This window comes from Alligator mississippiensis, chromosome 1 (genome assembly GCF_030867095.1).
Source record: "Alligator mississippiensis isolate rAllMis1 chromosome 1, rAllMis1, whole genome shotgun sequence".
In the NCBI taxonomy this organism is placed as follows: domain Eukaryota; kingdom Metazoa; phylum Chordata; order Crocodylia; family Alligatoridae; genus Alligator; species Alligator mississippiensis.
This window is the reverse complement of record NC_081824.1, coordinates 315,657,144-315,674,266: the sequence shown is the minus strand read 5'-3', so window position 1 is coordinate 315,674,266 and position 17,123 is coordinate 315,657,144. Positions and strand designations below refer to the sequence as shown.

Here is a 17,123-nt window from a genome sequence, read left to right as displayed (position 1 = left end):
GTTCCCTCAGCCTCTCCTTATAAGTCATGTACCCCAGCCCTCTCACCATTTTTGTTGCCCTCTGCTGGACTCTCTCCAATTTGTCCACATCCTTTCTGTAGTGGGGGCTCCAAAACTGCACACAGTACTCCAAATGTGGCCTCATGAATGATCACTTGCTTTGACCTGCTGGCACCTACCAGTGCAGCCCAGTATGCTGTTAGCCTTCTTTGCAACAAGGGCACACTGCTGTTTTATACTCCCAGGTCCTCTTATGCAGAGCTGTTGCCCAGCCAGTCAGCCCCCAGCCTGTACTGGTGCATGGGATTGTTCTGTCCTAAGTGCAGGACTCTGCACCCATCCTTGTTGAACCTCATGAGGATTTCTTTTGGCCCAATCCTCCAATTTGTCTCGGTCACTCTGAATCCCAGCCCTACCCTCCAGTGTATCTACTGCTCCCCCCAGCTTGGTGTCATCTGTAAACTTGCTGACGGTGCACTCCATGCTATCTTCCAGGTCAGTGATAAAAACATTGGGCCATTGATTACTATCCTTTGAGCCCAATGCTCCAGCCAGTTTTCTGTCCACCTTACAGTCCGTTCATCCAGCCTGTACTTGCTTAGCTTGCCTGCAAGAATGTTGCGGGAGACTGTATCAGAAGCCTTGCTAAAATCAAGGTATACCACATTCACTGGCCTCCTCGCATCCAAAGAGCCAGTCATCTCATCATAGAAGGCAATCAGGTTGGTCAGGCATGACTTGCCTCTGGTGAATCCATTCTGACTGTTTCTAATGACCTTCTTCTCCTCCAAGTACTTAGAAATGGATTCCTTGAAGACCTGCTCCATGATTTTTCTAGGAACGGAGGTGAGGCTGACTGGTCTGTAGTTCCCTGGATCCTCCTTTTTCCTGTCTTAAATACAGGCACTATGTTTTCCCTTTTCCAATCATCCAGGATGTCTCCCGATCACCGTGAGTTTTCAAAGATGATGGCCAGTGGCTCTGCAATCTCATCAGCCAACTCCTTCAGCACCCTTGGGTGCATCCCTTCCAGTTCCCTGGATTTGTACACATCCAGCTTTTCTAGATAGTCCCTAACCTGCTTTTTTGCCACGCTTGGCTGCTCACCTCCTCAAACTGTGCTGCCCGGTGCAGTAGTCTGAGAGCTGGCCTTGCCTGTGAAGACTGAGACAAAGAAGGCATTGAGCACTTCAGCCTTTTCTGCATTCTGCAGTGGTCACAATCCTTCCTGACCTGTGTCAAGGAGCTTTTCTTGACTCATGAGGTACATGATCCAACCAGATGTGATGCTCTGCTAGACTTGGTCCTGGCCAAAGGAGATGACCTGGTGACCAACTTAAATATACAGGGAAGTCTGGGCGATAGCGATAGTGAACATGATAGTGAACCATCATGTTCACTGTCTGACATAAGGCAGAGAAATTGGATAGCAGGATTGAAGTCTTGGACTTCAAAAATGCAAATTTCAACAAGCTTAGGCCACTAGTAGGGCAAGTGCTACAGGACCGGGAACTGAAGACAAAAGGTGTGTGCAAAGAGTGGTTGTTCCTTAAGGACACAATCTTTGAAGCACAAAGGAAGCCCGTTCCTATGCAGAGAAAAGGTAACAGAAGGGTGGGAAGGCCTCTTGGCTAAACTGGGAAATCATGGTCCTCTTAAAAAAGAAGAAAAAGAGGCTTATATACACAATGGAAGCTCGGGGCAGGCCCCAAGGAGGACTATTCCACAACATCCTGCATTTGCAGGGAACAGATAAAGGCTAAAGCAGCGACCAAACTTAGATTAGCAACAGGAATCAAGGACAACAATAAGTCCTTCTTTAGGTGCATAGGGAACAGGAGGAAAACAAATGGGAATGTGGGGCCATTGCTTAACAACTCAGGAGAGCTGGTTACTGGCACCCAGGAACTTCTGAATGACTACTTTGTCTCAGTCTTTCACCAGACCATGGTGAAAACCACATCAGGTAGAGTAGAGGATGAGCACGGTAGGAATAATTGCCTTCCTACTATTGCCGTAGAATTGGTATATGACCAGTTAATAAAAATAGACATATCCGGTCCTGCTGACTTGTATAATCTTCATCTGAGAGTGCTGAAGGAGCTGGCTGAAGTCCTTGCAGAACCCTTGGTGAAACTCTTCCACAACTCGTGGTGCTCTGGAGAAGTCCCTGAGGAGTGGAAGAGGGCCAGTGTTGTACCCAACCACAAGAAGGGCAGGAGGGAGGACCCGGGTAACTATAGGCCATTCAGTCTAACTTCCATCCTAGGGAAAATCCTAGAAAAGTCCATCAAGGAATCTATCTGCGATAAGCTTGCAGAAGGTAAGATTCTGAATGACAGCAGGCATGACTTTATCGTGGGCAGGTCTCGCCTTACCAACCTCATCTCCTTCTATGATCAGGTAACTCGCCATCTGGACACGAAAGAGCAGGTTGACATTGTATACCTAGATTTTCAATAGGCCTTTGATCTAATATTCCATGATGTCTCGCGAGAAAATTGGAGGATTGTGGGGTTAACTCCAAGACGGTCAGGTGGGTGAAAAACTGGCTGCAGGATAGGACCCAGAGAGTCGTAGTGAACAGATCTGTCACCATGGTGTGACGTGTTTAGCGGTGTCCCACAGGGGTTGGTGCTCTGTCCAGTACTTTTCAACATCTATATTAACAATTTGGATGTGGGGGCAAAGAGCTCACTGGCCAAGTTCGCACATGACACCAAGTTATGGGGAAGCGTGGTCACACTTGAAGATAGGCTACAGTTACAGGTGGACCTAGATAGGCTAGCAAGTTGGGCAGATCAGAACCTCATGAAGTTCCACATCAAGAAATGTAAAGTGCTGCACCTCAGGATGAGCAACCCCCGATGCACCTACAGGCTTGGCGGCACCAAACTCACTAACACCACGAATGAAAGGAACCTGGGGGTAATAATAAACCATAGTATGAATATGAACCAGCAGTGCGATGCTGTAGCCAGTAGGCAAATAATACTCCGGCATGCATCAATTGATGCATCTCCAGCAAATCCAAGGAGGTGATTCTTCCTCTCTACTCAGCATTGGTGAGACTACATCTGGAGTACTGCATCCAGTTCTGGGCACCACACTTTAACAGGGACATGGACAAGCTTGAGAGAGTCCAAAGAAGAGCCATCAGTATGATCAGAGTCTTAAAAGGCAAGCCATACAAGGAAAGGCTGAGGGATCTGGGACTCTTCAGCTTGAGGAAAAGGCAGCTGAGAGGGGACCTGGTAGCAGCTTACTGCTACACTAGGGGAGTACATCGAGGGCTCAGTGAGCAACTGTTCACCAGGGCACCTGAGGGGAAAACCAGGAGTAATGGCCACAAACTCCTAGAAGATCAATTCAGGCTCAACATTAGAAAAAAGTTCTTCGCATTCAGGGTGTCCAGACTGTGGAATAAGCTCCCTCCAGAGGTGGTGCAATCACTTACCCTGGAAATCTTCAAGAGGAGACTGGACAGTCACCTTCCTGGGGTCACCTGACCCCCAAGTTATTTTCCTGCCTGGTGCAGAGGGCTAGACCCAATGATCTTCCAAGGTCCCTTCGGGCCTTACAATCTATGAATCCATGAATCCTCTGTCAGAGAGTTGCCTCCCACATTCAGTAAGGAACCCAAACTTTCCCTGGTCCTCTTCTTGCTACTGACATACTTCTAGAAACTCTTCTTGTTACCCTTCACATCCCTTGCTAGTTGCAACTCCAGTTGCGCTTTGCCCTTCCTGACTTCATCCCTGCATGCCTGAGCAATAGTCTTATACTCCTCCCTAGTTATTTGTCCAAGCTCATTACTTTGCTCATATTTAAGCTCATTACTTCTTGTCTTGTCTCCCATGGATGCAGAGGACAACTGATCACTGTCCTCTTTATACCAATTTCTTTTTCTGTTGAAAGACTGTTAACCAGATTAGCCCCTCAGTTGGCTAATCACAATCTTTTGAAACATTTTTCATATGTCATGTTATCTAGACCTCTAATTTTTGGGGTTGTCTTCTGGACTCTTTCCAGATTGTCTCCATCTTTGCTAGTGTGTGGCACCAACATAGACTCAGTACTCTAGTTGAGTAACTGGCTAACTGAACACGGTGGAAATGTTTCTTTTTGTGATTTCCTTACAGCACTTCTGTTAATGCACCCTATTGTGCTATTAACATTTTCTTTTACAATATATTTACATTGTTGGTTTATGGCACACTGTAACCCCAGATTACTTTCTGCAGTACTGCAATCTAGTCAGTCATTCCCTAGTTTATATTTGTACTTCTGATTTGTTCCTTCCTTCGGACCACTTTTCCGATTTATTAAGGCTCTTTTGAATCTTAATATTGTCTTTCTAAAAGTGTTTAATCTCTCACCCATATGTGGTGTCATCCAAAAATATAGTAAGCATATGCTCAGTTACGTCCTTGAAGTCCCAAATTAAAGTAATGAACAGTACTGGACCTGGACAGACTCTTGGGGAACCCGACTTGATACCTCCTTCTAATTTGAAATCGGTAGGTGCATATACACGTGCAATTAATGCAAAGCAATAAAATAGCACAGTTTTTCTTAGTTTACAGGAAAGTTGTAGAAATTGGTGTCCATGAACAGGTGTTACATTTGTGCCAGGGGGAAAGCCTTTCTCTCATAGCATTCTCGTGTTACCTTAATATAATCTGCCTAAGAAACAGCCAACTCTCATTTCCCGCCCCCCGCAATCCCAAATATATATACACACACAGACACATACACACACTTCCTTTTCCTAGACTTGCCTACCAGTACTCTGTTAAAATCTCCTTTTGTGAGGTTCAGTGTTTTCTCTTTCTGTTTTTTCTTCCATTTTTTTAGGCTCAATAATTTATTTCATAATCACTGTCATTCAAGTTGCCTGACATCTTCAGATTCTCCACCCAAGTATTCTGTATTAATAAGAAGAAACAAAGGAAGCTGCCCCTCCATTGGTTTCTCTCTCATCTGTCCCAACACAATCTAAGAGCTTGCTGGAGTATTTGCTCTGAGTTATCTTCACAACAAATATTCCAATAATTAAAATTCTCCAAATTGCATTTTATATTTAAATGCAATTAAACATCCAGATCAGAGGCACCAGGTCCTCTGGTTTGGATGTTTAATTACAGTTAAAAATAAATAAATAAAGCTTTACCACCTTCTCTTGTTTGTTGGGTGGTTTGTAGTTGACCCTCACCAAGATAATACCCTGGCTGTTTTCTTCTTTCACTTAGGTAACTTTGATAGTGATTTTGTTTCTTTTTCCATTGATAATCTCCTTTGTTCACCATACGCTTGTGATATGGATAACATTAAAATGTACATTGATTTCACATTTGTTAAACCAGTGCCTGAAAGTCAGCTTTCTGCATGCAGCTTTTTTTTTTTTACAGGAGGTGTAAGGTGAACTTTTCTGGCCTTTTTGCATAATTCTGTGTTAAGTACGTTTTTGTTGTTGTTCTTTCATAGATGCTTATGAAACAGCTAAGATGTTGTGTGAGCAATACTATATGGTTGCACCAGATTTGGAAGTTGAAGAATTCAATGGTAATAATGTAGTTTGTTTTATTTTAAATGATGTAAGAAATGCTGGATTTTTTTTTTTACATAAGCTTAATAAAAAGTAAGGTATCCAGGTTGTAGCCATGTTGGTTTAGAGGCAAAAGGAATCAGGACTCATGGTAGAGGTGATATTTTTTTATTAGACCAACTAGACTTCTGCAAAATATATATTTTGGCAGAAATCTTGTTGGCCTAACAAAAGATACCTCCTCTACCATGAGTCCTAATAAAAAGTAACTAGCTTTCAGTTTTTCAGATAAAATTTAAATTATGGCAGAATTACAGAATTGTAATATTTTATATAGATGGGGGTCTTGTTTTTACTCACTTTCTAATCATCTTCCCTTCAAGAATAGTTAAGAAATTCGGGAGTTTAAACTCCAACAGCGTATACAGAAGAACTCCTATGTATTGTAGCATTTGTTTCATTATCAATGTTGAGTGAAAACTGCTTTGTGTGGAATCAGATATCACTGTTAACAGCCACTTTAGCTTTTCTGAGCGTTCTCCAAAATAGAGAGGTTCTCCATATCTTATTGTACTTCCGTATGGCTGACATATGTTTCATTTTGAAGCATCTTTGCAAGTATCACACAGAGAGAGATAACATATCTTTGTTACAAATTTGGATCACACCAGTAGATGGAGTGGATTGTGGAACATTCTTGAAAAATTTTGCCCATTAATTGATGCTTTGTTTTCTTTCTAGCTAAAGCTTCAGACAAGCCTATTCAAGTAGTCTATGTGCCCTCACATCTGTTTCATATGCTGTTTGAGTTGTTCAAGGTATCTCTACTGATTAGGGTAGCAGTTGTATTGCATGCTATATAATTAAAATTACTTTCTCATAACTCTTGTAAATATATATATATAATATGTACCTTTGGGCTCTTATTTATGATGCTTGGTCTTGACTAGCATAGAAAAGGTGAGAATTTGGGGGGGATTATTTAGATGTTGACCAATATGAAAAGTACAGCAGCACCTGCAAATGTATGTGATGTCCTATGAGTATAAACTTCCTTAATTAAGTATTAAGGGCATTTTAAGTGATGAAATGTGTAATGGCTTTGGCAGGGAACCTGCATCTCTGTGAATCAAGGCTTTACTAGATTCTGTTGCACTTTATGTAGTTTTCAAATGTATATAGTTTTCAAAATAATTTCATATGTTTGATTAGCACAATTGCCGATTTTCTGCACTGTGGAAATGGATAGTCTTAGTGTTGTATATAATTTTTTTATTTCAGGTAGAACAAAATTTCTTCATTCTACTTGGTTTTATAACCAATAAAAGTATTACATTATTGACACTAAAATGTGGTGAAGAAATGCATTGATTTAAATGACAGTTAATTTGCTTTAAAGTTCACCTTGAGTTCATCTTTTCTATATCCTGTTTAAGACAACTTAAAAACATTTTCCAGAAAAAATCAAAGGAAATATATCTGACTTTAGCATTAGTGCAAAAAGTATTATGGTAAAGTTGAGAGGTAAAGAGTATATCAGAATATGAAACATTTAATATTTTTTCCTTTGAACTTTAGAACTCAATGCGAGCTACAGTGGAGTTGCATCAAGGTAAAAGAGAAACCTATCCATCAATTAAAACGTTAGTCACTTTGGGGAAAGAAGATTTATCCATAAAGGTAAATTCCTAATGATTCTTTAAATACTGAATCATTTTTTGTAAAACTGCTCATTAGCATTGTTTTCAATATATTTGTCTTCAATTTTATAGGACCTAAATTGTATCCTCCTGATAAGTTTTGACACTTGTTCCATTTATAGTAATATTCATACATTTAACTATCATTTAAATATCTCTTGTTATGTATTTTGATATTGTAAACTTTATTTTTGAGATAATACTTAGTGTTTAAGTAAAACTTTGACTTTATTCCACAGATAAGTGATCAAGGTGGCGGTGTCCCTTTGAGAAAAATAGACAGGTTATTTAACTACATGTACTCAACAGCGCCAAGGCCTAGTTTGGAGCCAACACGAGCAGTACCTTTGGTAAGCATTACAGATTCCGGTTCATCCCTTTTCTCTGTGGAGCATGAGCGCAATCACATACCTGCAGTCTTGCTTCTAGAGAGATCCCATTCTCTACAATATAACTTTCTAGAAATCTTTTTTCCCATTGAGGAAATTGGATATCGTTAGTAATTCCATGCAGGCAAATTGTGTAAGAACACTTTGCGTGTGTACTTTTTTGGCAGCTTACTTTAAGTAACAAATTGCTTATGCATGGGTGTTCTTGGAAATGGGACCCTCTGTATACAATATTAAAATAAAAAATTAATGGAAACATTTTTAGTTAGCATGAGACTGTCAGCCTATCAGTTTAGCCTATCAGTTAAGCTTCATTTATCAATATTATAGCACTTCTGGAGCAATGCATCAATGTATCAAACTCTTAAAAATGACTTTCATACAGGTGTAGATGCTTCCCTGGGAAATGGTAAAACCAAAAAAAAAAAAAAAATTGATGGGTGATATCACCAGTTAACTCTTGATTTATTTGTCTGACAGGATTATTCCCTTCCCATAGTTTTGTCTTGGTGAAAGTGATCTAACTAGTATTATTCCAAAAAAAAAATTGATTAATGCCTCTTATTGTGGATGTCCATCTTCTCATTTTTTTTTTCTGTACAGTTTCTACCGCAGCCTGTATCCCAGTGCATGTCAAATAAAAGTCAGTGTCTTGGGCACTTTTCACTCAGACTCTTCAGTTAAAAATCCTCTTAGCTTTTCATAAAATTTCAGATGGTTTTGTTAGGGTTAAGGTGTATTCATCTTCTGTAAATAAGATATGATACCTGTTCTGAAAAGCTGTCATGCTCTAGTTCTGACACAGAAAATCATTCAGACACACAGTATATGTAGAAACTACCCAAAATAGTTACATGAATGGAGGAGCTAGAGGCTCTACTTCAGTCTTCTGTTCATATAGCTGTTGCTTTTAGGGTGTTTTGATTTGCTTCAGCTTTGGTTGTCTGTGTCGAAATATAAACCGTCTCTACGTGTATGTTCATGTGCGCTCTGATCTGTTTGTAACCGTTGTCTACTTCTCTTGACTCTTTTAGAACTTTGTTCAACAGCTTAACTTCTTAGTAATGAATGCTTCAAATGCATGCGTTTGTACAACATCTTTTTGCCTAGATGCAGTTGTATGGAACTGTCTCCTTAATTCCAATCTGAAACTTGTTCCCAAAGCCAGGAATTTTGGAGTCCTTCTTGACATCAGTCTTCTTTCTGCATCACCTTTTCCTAGACATCTGCCTTTTAACTCGAACAGAAAATTGCCAGAGCTCAGCTCTACAACAGACCTGATTAAAAACAAATCCCTTATGTTCATATCTAAATCATCTTTGCTTCACAATTACAATTTATCTCTTCATGATTTTTCTAAATTCCTTTTCAGAAGATTCAAGCATTAGGAGCAAATTATTCTTTGCCTCTTTTAGTAGCTTCCTGCCAATCTGTGAGTCCAGTCAAAACTGCCCTCTTCTTTCCTAATTATGTGTAGGTTTGTTCCATCTAATGTCTGACATTTCATTACTTGGACACCCTAATTGCTCACTTAGACCTTACCCAAGCCCTGCAAACACTGGTATGCATTCTTATTGTCAGTCACATGTGCTAGAGTTTGTGGGATTGGAGCTTTGTTGGATCAAGTTTTATGCTCTTTTCTCTCTGATGCTTTCTGTGATTTGGGGGTTTGGGATGGAGAAAACCTCCTGTAACTCGCACACTATTCCATCTTCCCCTTCATACCTCATTGATACATCCTTCTGTTTCTCTCTCAATTGGCAAAATGGTTTTCTTGCACCTCTAGGTGCTGAGGACTTACTGCTGATCAACCATTCTATGTTAGTATTTTATATTCTATTTTATTAATTATTTATAAAATGGTTCAGAAAAATCCGGTGAAGAAGTTCAGATTTTTACAAAATCATTCAGCCTTTTACCTTAGGAAGAAGGTTTTACTCAATCAAAACCAGAGACCAGAACTTCTAAACAGCCATAACCCATGAATTAGAAGGCATGTCTGCAGTTCTAATGACTTTGCGATAATCATGTTCTAGTTAATACAATGTGTTTTGGACCTTGCCATTTAATCACTTAGAAAATAAGAATCACTTCACATTTTGGCTTTTTCCTCTATTTTTTTTTACTGATGCTGCACTTAAGGCATGAAACATTCCTTGATTTTGATGTTTATATTGCTGGACATTTTCTCTTTAAATTATATTTGCAACAATATTAAGTCAGTGGAAAAACCTTGTTTCCATGGCAGCATTCTGATCCTGGCAAGGTCTTGGGTTTACCCATGCTGCATGTGTATAATGGGCAAACAATAGTTGAATTCACTGACACACGCTGTATGTTAAATTACAGTTAGTAAGATCTTTAAAGAAATCAATTAATCACATATTTAAATTGTTTGATGCATACATACAAGGTAACATTTCCTTAGTAAAGGAAATATACTTTAAATTGGATCTAACTGATGTTGCTAGCCCCATGTACTTAGTATGGAATACATTTCTCCTTTTTACAGTGCACAATCTAATGTATAATGAAAAATTAGTGTTAGAAAGCTTTATTGTTTGGAATGCCAGCGTGATTCCCGTCTAGACTGTTTTCTGGTGTTGATCAAGCATAACACTGACAGTGATCCTTATGGTGTCACCCTCTGTCCATCATAGTGGTCATCGAAGTGGTCAGTTGCTGAGACATGCAAAGGCTCAGATCCAGAGGGAAAGTCTTTGCAGTGTACAGTGTGTGAGGAGGCGCAACTTGATATTGTTATGGAGCCTATCTAGCCTTAATCCATCTCTGGGGGTGCACAGTTTCCATTGTGTTAGCCTTCCCATTAACATGCTTTTTAATTTCTGTAAAGTAATTACTGTCCTCTCTCCAGGAAAGATTTGGCTTTTTAGTAGTTCTAAGAAAAGCTAATTGGTTGTCTTGGAAAGAACTTGCCCCTAAAGATTCACAAATAATGTGCAAGTGGAACATACCTATATCCTGAGCCAATGGGAGTCTTTAAGAATTGAGCTTAGCATATGCTGTGTTAATATTAAGAGAGCACAAGTAAATCACTGTCTTCACAGTGGAAACCTCAATTTTAGGTAACTAAGTATATGACAGGCAATGTGAATAGAAAAACCACATAGCTTGCATATCTCTGTGCCCAGTTTCCTTCTACTTACATTAAATGGTGTAATGCTGTGAGTTGTTTTAGGTCTCTAATGTTAATCATCAGGAAAAAACCAAGGTAATATCCCTGGAAAACATTGTGGTGTTGTGGGTGGACACTTCTGAAAAAGAAATGAGAGGGGTAATACACACACACACACACACACACACACACACACACACACACACACGCTGTAAGAGAATATATTATGAGATATGTGGTATAAAGATTTTGTCAGAATCAATTTGCAATAGGTGCATAATTCATGAATGCTGAAGTCGTGTTTCACTTATGTAAGTCATGAATTCACCCTGCTAAACCCTATGACACCACAGCATCCCACTGTATGCTTGAAATTTAGGGCCATATCTTCCATGAATATAAATACAGTATATTGCCATTGACTTCAGTGGAGCTATGCCAGTTCATACAAGGGTCTGATATGTGCCAGGCTACCAGGGCTAGAAGTATTATAGGTCTTTATAAAAACAGACAACACCCTGTTCTTGCTCTGTTGAGTCATAGACACCTTTGGTAGCTTCTTGATGCTTATTGTTTTTCAAACCCATGACAGCCATGCCTTTAAGTCTGCTGCAACCTACTTTCCTGTCCGTGGATAGCTTTGGTTGATGCAGAAGGATACAAATGAATAAGTGAATTCAGATGACTTAAATAAATTCAAATGAATGAATCAAGTACATTCCTTCCTCAGCTCAGCATATGCTGAGGAGGCTGAAGGATCTGTAGGTAAAATGTGCTCCACTCTCTACAGCAAAAGAGAAGTATACCTTTCATGTGTATGGACACACAGAATTTAGACTGGTTTAAATCTGAAACAGACAGATGATCTAGTCCATTAAACTGTTTTAAAGCCACCTGGCATGGTTTGAAAGTGTATAGTGGTCCCAGCGCCCTCTTCCCCTTTTTCTCTGTTCCAACTGCTGCAATCGGATGCCCTCCCCTGTCCCCGCACGTCACTGACGCATTCCATCAGTGAGGTCCCTTGTAATGTTTTCAATAACAACTCTCTAACAACTAGCACTGTCCTCATTCCCTACTTAACTGCAGCCCCTCATCACGCCCCCCAACCTAAAAACGTGGGGCCAAGCACTCTTTCCTTCCCCTCAGGTGAGGACACGGGAGAGTTTGGTCAATTTTACTGAATTTTATAGAACTCGTGTTTAGGAGAGATGGGAAAGCAGAAAATTGAAAACACCCCAAGCCACAGGTCAGCCATCCCTGGGACTCCCAACATGTGGGTGCAAGCGCTCCCTTCTGCCCCCACTGCAAGGCATGCTGTGCTGGGTGGTCAATCCTACTCCCTGGTGTTGGAGCCCCAGAAATTTAATGCCCAAATGGTAACTATCCCACTTGAAATTAAGGGTATTGTACATTGGACATGTCTGGCTGGCAACAATGGGAACTGGTTCCAGATCAATGACATATGGGACCAGTTCAGTTGTTACATGTGTCCACAACCAATGCTAACCCTAATTTCACATAGGCTTGGGCCATAAGAGGGGCAAGGCTACGTTGGCTTGTCTTTCGGGTTATATGGGTCATAGACTGAAAATGAGTGCATATTATGACTGACAAAAAACTAGAACTCCTGGTTCCAAAATGATACCTTTTATGAGACCAACTGGGAGATCGCAAGAAAAGTGTTCTTTATTATATTATGACAGACATCTATGCCTTGGCAAGTTATTTGGCCTGTAACAAAACCTGAACATTCAACAGAAGAGCCATTGTGCTGCAGTGACAGTTATTTGAGGGGTGGATAGCCATAGTAAGGGCTGTTTGCCTAGTATTACTTTGTGCATGAAGAAAGTTGCAGTTATTTTCCTTACAACTCTCTTCCGTTTTCTGTTGCAGTATGCCATCAGCAGTCATTGATTTAGCAGTGTAGACTAGCTGAAGGTTGCAGAGCCCTTGCTTTTTCCACAATCTCCTAAGCATAGAAACTGCTGAGAATAAAATCCCAGGTAATAGACTGCTGTCAGATACTTGGTACCATTGAACAATGAATGGAATATTGCACCACTTCCTGCCATCCTGAGAGAGTCATTCAGAGAATCATCCCATTTTAATGGCTGGGGACTGCTTAGTCTAACAGCATCCTCAAAAGGCTAACAATGCACGTGATGGCCTACTAAAGACACTGTAGCAAGATTTTCTTCCTATTTTTGTATGTTTCCAAGATGTGCTGCTGCTGTTGACTTTTTTTTAACCTCTTCTATATTTAAGTTAGTAAATCCTATTATAGGCAAAAGGGCATTCAGATTTTTCCTGCAACAAATTATGTAGGCTGAGGAACAAAGCCAGGTTTGAAGGGAAAAGCGAGGGAAATTTAATAACTTTGTTCAGTAACAACTTGTATGTAATAGCGTGTTGATTTTAAACTTCCTTACCACATCAGTTTTCCTCTATTTTATGTTTCTTAGGCTGGATTTGGCTATGGTTTGCCAATCTCTCGTCTTTATGCTAGGTACTTTCAAGGTGACCTCAAACTCTACTCAATGGAAGGCGTGGGTACTGATGCTGTAATTTATTTGAAGGTAATATTTTTGACTCCATTATAACGTAGTAAAGCTCCGAGTGATATCTTTATATGCTAGCAGTAAAGTTCTCTGCTGGAAAAAAGGAATTAATTTAACTGTCCTTTTTCAAGAAATTTTGTTTCCAGACATACAAGGTTTTGTTTCTCACATGTATTGGTATACTTTATTTTAAATCACCAGAGCGCCCCAAGGGATGACAAGATCGAACGGTCACAAACTCCTCCGTGACCGTTTCAGGCTGGACATAAGGAAGAACTTCTTTACTGTCCAAACCCCCAAGGTCTGGAATAGTCTACTGCCGGAGGTTGTTCAAGCACCTACTTTGAACAACTTCAGGAGACATTTGGATGTTTATCTTGCTGGGATCCTATGACCCCTGCTGACTTCCTGCCCCTCAGGCAGGGGGCTGGACTCGATGATCTTCTGAGGTCTCTTCCAGCCTTAATGTCTATGAAATCTTACATGCGAATCCTGACTTTAAATGAAGCCATTTTTAACCATAGGCATTGATATTGCATTAGTTTTCGTTATTTTTAAACCCTGTTCAACATTTTTATTCCATATTGAAGTGATTAGGTTTTTACCTTGTGTGTTCTTGCTTTTGTGAATTCTTTTCTTTGTCCTTTTGGTTTCTGATGCTCATTACTACAAATGAGAGCTGGATTTGACTGGATGTAGTTATTCTGCATACTTTAGATTGAAGTGCACCAGATTCTTTTTTCCTATCTTTCTTCACGTCCATTTCCAATTTTTTATTTCATTCACAGCTGGGGCCCTCCCTTTTGAGGACATTTTCTGCTCCTAGTCAATGAAGGCTAGACAGTTATTGTCTGCAAAATATTGAATAAAATATCTGGGTTTGATTTTGGAAAGCTCTTGGCTCCTTTGGGAAAGCTCTTGGCTGCTTTTTCTGTACTGCTGCATTAAAATGAATGACTTCAAAACTCAAATTTTGTTCAGATCTCAAATGTTGTACTTCTCTTGGCTGCCTGTTGATTTTATTTATCTAGATGTCTAAAGTGGTTCCCATTCAGTGTTGTGGAAACTTATCCTATAAACCATAGGTGTCAAACTTGCCTGGGCCTCCAAGCTACATATGGACCTGGCAGCAGCACAGTAGTTAATACAGCTGTTGTTTATGCCCCCCCCCCTTCTCCCTACTGACAGGCTTCTACAATTGGGAGCTCTGTGCCTAAATTCATAGTCTCTCTAGTGGCATGACAGGCCAGGTGAAACTGCTCTGTTACCTAGATCTTTGACACCCCTGCTGTAAACCAGAAATTGCAACATAATCATTAACAAAGGACATATCTTCCTCAGTCCACCCATTTCTCCATAGCCCTAACAGAAGAGAGAAAAAAAAAAAGGCTGGACTTTGACACATTTCCAGAAGACCAAAATATCTTGTAGAAAAAGGAAAGATAGGTGAGTTCCAAAAATGAGGACTCTTCACAGGCAATACTACCATAGTGCTGCCTTGTTCATTTTGAGGAAGTCCAGCTCAAATGTCTCTGAACCCAAGTGCAGTAGTGTGTTACAGGGGGAGACACACATCTCAGACAACCAGATCCCACACTGTTTGGGATGGGTGTGTTTATGGACCTAAACTGACTGTTGGAATTCCATCAAAAGCTAACTGGAAGCCAGTGCGGGTCACAGAGAACTGGTCTAAGACATTATCAGTGAATAGCTCCATTTGCACTATCTTCTGGCTTGCCCCAAGGCTTTACAGTAAAAGCTGGGAAAGGCATTGGAGTGTTGTGATAAGATCTGATTCAAAGAGGAGATGTATATGCCAGTAAACTAACTTGCTGACCTGCCCAGAAGCAGGGTAGTGTCAGCATTTGTTTGACCTTGCTTCCAGACACAAGTTATTCAGTAAACAGAAAATGTAGGCAAAATGCTAAACCATGGTAGTCCTCAATTCCAGTATGGGGTACAGGGCTTATTGGGCTACAAGTCCAAGCAAAAGAAATTGAATCTCCATGCAGCTAAGGGAGAGGTTAAAAGGAGGACATGTGAAGTGAAGAGCCAGTGGTGGGATGACAAGGCTAAGGATATTTAACATTTTGTTGATGTGCATGGTTTCTTCAGTGCCACCAAAGCCATCTGTGGTCCAAGCACTCGGGGACCAACCCCCTTGAGACCTAAGGATAGAGGAGACCTGATCAAGGAAACGGGGAGCCATCAATGCCTGTTGGAAGGAACATTTTGAAGTCCTTCTCAATCGAGGCTGAAAGTGTTCTCAACTGCATCCCGCAACACCCAGTCAGAAATGATCTTGGAATCCCTCCAACCCTTGACAAGGTGAGGAAAGCCATCAAGCATATGAAGAACAAAAAGGCATCTGGAGCAGATGGAATCCCCACTGAAATCTTCAAACAGGGAGGAGAGGAGCTCACATCATAGCTTCATGCCCTCATCTTAAGGATCTAGAATGATGAGGAAATCGCAGATGACCTCAGGGATGCCATGATTGTGATGATCTTCAAGAAAGAAGACAGGTTTGACTATGGAAACTACAGAGCGATCGCCTTGCTGTCCGGCACAGGAAAGATAATTGTGAGAACCCTTCTGGACTATCTTCTTCCACTTGCTGAAGAGCTGCTTCCGGAATCTTAATGTGGGTTTAGGGCATCAAGAGGCACAACTGACATGGTCTTCACAGCTTACCAGCTGCAGGAGAAATACTAGGAACAATGTAAGCCTCTCTACATGGCCATCTTTGACCTAACAAAAGCTTTCAATTCAGCCAAGATGTAGGGATCTTTCTGAAGTACAAATGCTCACCAAAACTTGTCACCATTCTCTGCCTGCTCCATGACACGATATGAGAGTGGTGGTTCCCAGTGCTGGATCTGACACAGATCACTTTGATATTAAAATGGAAGTTAAGCAAGGTTGCGTCATCGCTCCAATACTCATTTCAATGTTCCTTGCTGCAATGCTACATCTGGCCAGCAACAAATTTCCAGTCAGAGTGGAGCTAAACTACCAAATGGATGGTAAGCTGTTTAACCTCAGCCAACAGAGCCAGAATCAGGACCACCCCAACCTCAATCATTGAGCTCCAGTACATTGATGATGCTGTAGCATGTGCTCACTCAGATGCAGACCTTCAGGCAATCACCAGTGTCTTTCCTGAGGCATACAAGAAAATGGGACTGACACTTAATATTCAGAAGACTTAAGGTCCTCCACCAACAAGCTCTTAATGTGAACAGTCCCCAGCTCCGGTAATCCAGATTCATGTTGGGACTTTGGAAAACGTTGAATATTTCCCCTACCTTGGAAGCCATCTCTTGCAGAAGGCTGACATCCACAAAGAAATCAAATATCACCTCAAATGTCTAAGTGCAGCCTTTGGACACCTGAAGAAACAGGTGTTTGAAGATCGCGATATCACATCTGAAACCAAGTTCATGGTTTATCAAGTAGTTGTGATTTCCATCTTGCTGTATGGAGCTGAGACATGGACAGTGCACAGGAATATCTAAAGTTGTTGGAGAAGTACCATCAATGCTGCCTGCAGAAGATCCTCTGAATCCAGCGGGAAGACAGGATGTGCTAATGTCAGTGTCCTTCTGCAAGCAAATACTATGAGTATTGAAGCAATGATCATCCAACATCAACTTTGTCGGGCTGGCCATGTCATCCAGATGTCCGACTCCAGACTCCCAAATAAGTTTTATTCTCCCAGCTCAGCCAAGGCATATGCTCAAGAGGAGGACAGAGAAAGTGCTTCAGGGACATTTCAAGGTCAACTTAAAA

The 17,123-nt window shown here is 40.8% G+C and overlaps 1 protein-coding gene across 1 annotated transcript in view; it reads left to right on the top strand.

Annotated features, from left to right (window-relative positions):
* Window positions 1-17,123, top strand: part of PDK3 (pyruvate dehydrogenase kinase 3) — an 82,970-nt gene that overhangs the window by 60,002 nt on the left and 5,845 nt on the right. The window contains exons 6-10 of the mRNA XM_006259797.4: window positions 5,488-5,565; window positions 6,290-6,366; window positions 7,127-7,228; window positions 7,488-7,598; window positions 13,236-13,349. Coding sequence (XP_006259859.1) covers window positions 5,488-5,565; window positions 6,290-6,366; window positions 7,127-7,228; window positions 7,488-7,598; window positions 13,236-13,349 — 482 coding nt within the window. The remainder of the gene's footprint in view (window positions 1-5,487; window positions 5,566-6,289; window positions 6,367-7,126; window positions 7,229-7,487; window positions 7,599-13,235; window positions 13,350-17,123) is intronic.